Source organism: Nematolebias whitei, chromosome 8 (assembly GCF_014905685.2).
Source record: "Nematolebias whitei isolate Nwh7 chromosome 8, NemWhi1, whole genome shotgun sequence".
NCBI lineage: Eukaryota > Metazoa > Chordata > Actinopteri > Cyprinodontiformes > Rivulidae > Nematolebias > Nematolebias whitei.
In genome coordinates, this window is record NC_056505.1 from 2,943,972 (window position 1) to 2,947,450 (window position 3,479).

Consider the following 3,479-nt stretch of genomic DNA (forward strand, 5'->3'; position numbering starts at 1 on the left):
GTCTCCTCAGATCCTCCAAAACCTCCAACAACTGGTCTCCTCAGGTCCTCCTAAACCTCCAACATCTGGTCTCCTCAGATCTTCCAGAACCTCCAACAACTGGTCTTCTCTGGTCCTAATTGTTTACAGGCAAGTTTGAGAAATGACTTTTGTTTGTATTGACATTTTACAGAGCACTCCAACTTTTCTGAGCAGGTTTTAGGAACTACTTTTGAACCATCAGTATTCTGTACAGAGAAGCAGGTCTGAGGACCATCTTCAGGATGATGGATGTGTGGTATCAGCTGCTGATCTCCTTCCACCATGAAACTCTCCAGCTGTTTATAAAGTAGGAAAGTGGAAAATTAACCTGTTTATTTGAATAACTTCTTCCTCTCTGGACCAGTATTTACTAGTTTACAGACTCTCTGCCAGACTTGGAGCATGAAGCTCAGCAGGACTCGTCAGACCTGCAGAGAAAACTGGAAGGACAATAGCAACATCATCTAACCACGAAGACGAGGAGCTGCTTTCATGTCATGGGTCTTTGTTCCATAAAACTGGGTTGAAATTAATATCCGACTCTACAAACTCATATTACTGACTGCTTTGTCTGACAAGTCGACAGAAACATCACGTTAAAGCGTTTTTATATTCCCCTCGTGTAAAACTAAAACCCCACATCGGTTTAATGTGAACTGGTTAGTTTTATAAGTAAAACGTTAACTGGATAGTTTTAATAAGTAAAATGTGAACTGGATAGTTTTAATAAGTAAAATGTGAACTGGATAGTTTAATAAGTAAAATGTGAACTGGATAGTTTTAATAAGTAAAAGAATAAAATGTTGCTGTTTTGACAGAAACTTCAGATCAGACGGTGAGCTAACAGCTAGCTTGTTAGCTATCTTTACGGAAGAAGCTAAACCAACATCTGAATCGCCTCTACAGATTATAATCTGACGCGTCTGGTTAGTAAATAAGTAACGAGTTTGTGGTTAGTTGTTTTTTAACCACACACACACCGACGCCAGCTCACGGCGCTAACCGGCCAGCACTCACCGAGCTCCGGACCAACATTCTGCCGTTGGCCTCGGTCTCTCCTTTCTCCCGGTTCGCCTCACATCTTGCCGTAACGATTTTCAGCTCCAGTTCCCGGCACTGGACATCCTCCCGAGGTTTCTCCGTTTTTTCCAGCGTGTCCCGCCGAGTGGATCAAGCGTCATGTACTCCGGACCGATCGATGGCGAACAGTGCTCAGAGTCTGTAGTCTCGTTTTTACAGAAATTCCTCTGCACTGATTGTAACTTTGACGTTTTGTCGTTTTGTCTGTCGTGCGCGGGTACACCGAGCGGGCGGTGCTACGGTTTCTTCACGCAGAGCGGAGAGGTGAAACAAACTCCGCTCAAAGGCGCTACTCTTACTCTTGTAACGAACACTCTTTAAACGACCAACGACATCTGGCTATAGATTAGCTCCGCCTACAACGGCCAAGTTAACCGGAGCGCACGCGCCGCCTGCCGGGCTGCAGCTGTCACTGCACTGCAGCGTCGTTTCATTAACTTTGCGTCTCGAGAAGGTGCCCTTTAGTGAAACAGGCGCCCTCAGAGGAAATACACGCTGATGCCACGTGAACAGGTGTTAAAACTTGCAGTGAGGAAATACAGGTAACCAAAACGACCCACTACTTAGAAGGTGACGTTCTCCTGGATCACTATTTTGCAAGAGGCAGGAAGGCGGGACTCGACGGTGGAAGAATTTTTAGCCTGAACGCGTGCGCGTGTCAAGACATCTGCTTACAGGATGCTACTTCCTGTATTGACTTTTCACATCAAAAGCCCGTCTGTGTATCTTTTTTATTTTTTAATTAAAAAAGTAAAAGAAGCCAGCTGCCTTTTTAAAACTCTAACAGTCATTTAATTCAGCATGGTTACCTTCACACCAAACCCAACAGTTTGTTGCAATAACTCATGAAATTTATTCCACAACTTTAATGATCCATTTAAACAACAAGAATGTTTAAATTGGACATGGAAAAACAATAGAAATATATATTTAAAGTAATGGTTCCTTCTTCCACCTGCGTAATATCACTAACATTAGAAACATCTGATCTAAAGATGATGCAGAAAAACTGGTCCATGCATTTGTCACGTCTAGACTGGACTATTGCAATGGTTTATTATCTGGGTGTCCAAATAATTCTTTAAAACGTCTTCAGTTGATCCAAAATGCTGCTGCCAGAGTCTTAACTGGAGTTACTGGGAGAGATCATATTTCTCCAGTTTTAGCTTCTCTCCATTGGCTCCCTGTCAAATCCAGAATAGAATTCAAAATCTTACTTCTAACCTACAAAGCTCTCAACAACCTAGCTCCATCTTATATTTGAGATGTTCCATATTTTCCTGACAGAACACTTCGCTCTCAGCAGACCTGTCTCCAGAAGAATTTAGCTGTGGGGGCTGAGGAATATGTTGGAGGGGGCAATAAATAGTCATTTTATTTTATATAAATACATAAATAAATGTTTACGTAACCATGCAACTGAAATAACCTTGTTGTTTATTAATACAAAACAAATAACTTAAACAGCGACATGTGGTCACCAGAAAATGCTGAGAAATTGTGTTCAAGTTTTCATAAACAATTCTTGCATAAATCTTATAACTAATATTAATCATTGTGCTTGAAATGCACTAACACCAGAAACTTGAAGGCAACTACACGAACTTCTCCTGAAAAGAGGTGAAAATGTTTTTAAAAATACTGAACAATTTTAATATTTCCACTCTTTTGTCGAACAAACCTGACATGCAAATAAAAAAACAGGAAAATCCATCATAAAAAAATAATTGAACTCAATAATCAGATTTTCTGTAAAAATGGATTGAACAGGTTCATCTTTTCACACTCGAGTAAGGGGTCCATCTTTTTGGCATATTACCTTATCAAAGCGTCTTCTTCACCTTCTTCTTCTTCTTGTGATATTGTTAGCATTTGGAAAACCGCTAAGGTCACAAAGGTGCAGGACTTCAAGGACTCAGGGTCCACTGTCCAGGAACATGGGGAGTGTGGTGAAGAGGTGAAGAAGAGAGTCCAGGCAGGATGGAGTGATGGAGAAAAGTTTCAGGAGTGATGTGGGATAAAAGGGTGTCAGCAAAGGTCAAAGGAAAAGTTTACAAGACAGTGGTGAGACCAGCTCTGTTGTATGGTCTGGAGACAGAGACATGGACAAAAAGACAGGAGACAGAGACATGGACAAAAAGACAGGAGACAGAGACATGGACAAAAAGACAGGAGACAGAACTGGAAGTGTCAGAAATGAAGATGTTGAGGTTCTTCTTAGGAGAGACAAGGATGGAGAAGATCAGGAATGAGATCATCAGAGGTACAGCACAGGTTGAACAACTGGGAGATAAAGTTAGAGAGGACACACTGAGATGGTTTGGACATGTGCAGAGGAGGGACAGTGGTTTGGACATGTCCAGAGGAGGGACAGTGGT

General features: G+C 41.7%; 1 protein-coding gene across 1 annotated transcript in view; it reads right to left on the reverse strand.

Annotated features, from left to right (window-relative positions):
• Positions 1-1,306, reverse strand: part of mfsd14bb (major facilitator superfamily domain containing 14Bb) — a 19,524-nt gene extending 18,218 nt beyond the window's left edge. Inside the window, exon 1 of the mRNA XM_037680132.1 lies at positions 1,039-1,306. Within this exon, the coding sequence (XP_037536060.1) occupies positions 1,039-1,056 (18 nt within the window). The 5' untranslated portion in view covers positions 1,057-1,306. The remainder of the gene's footprint in view (positions 1-1,038) is intronic.
• Positions 1,307-3,479: the final 2,173 nt, after the last annotated feature.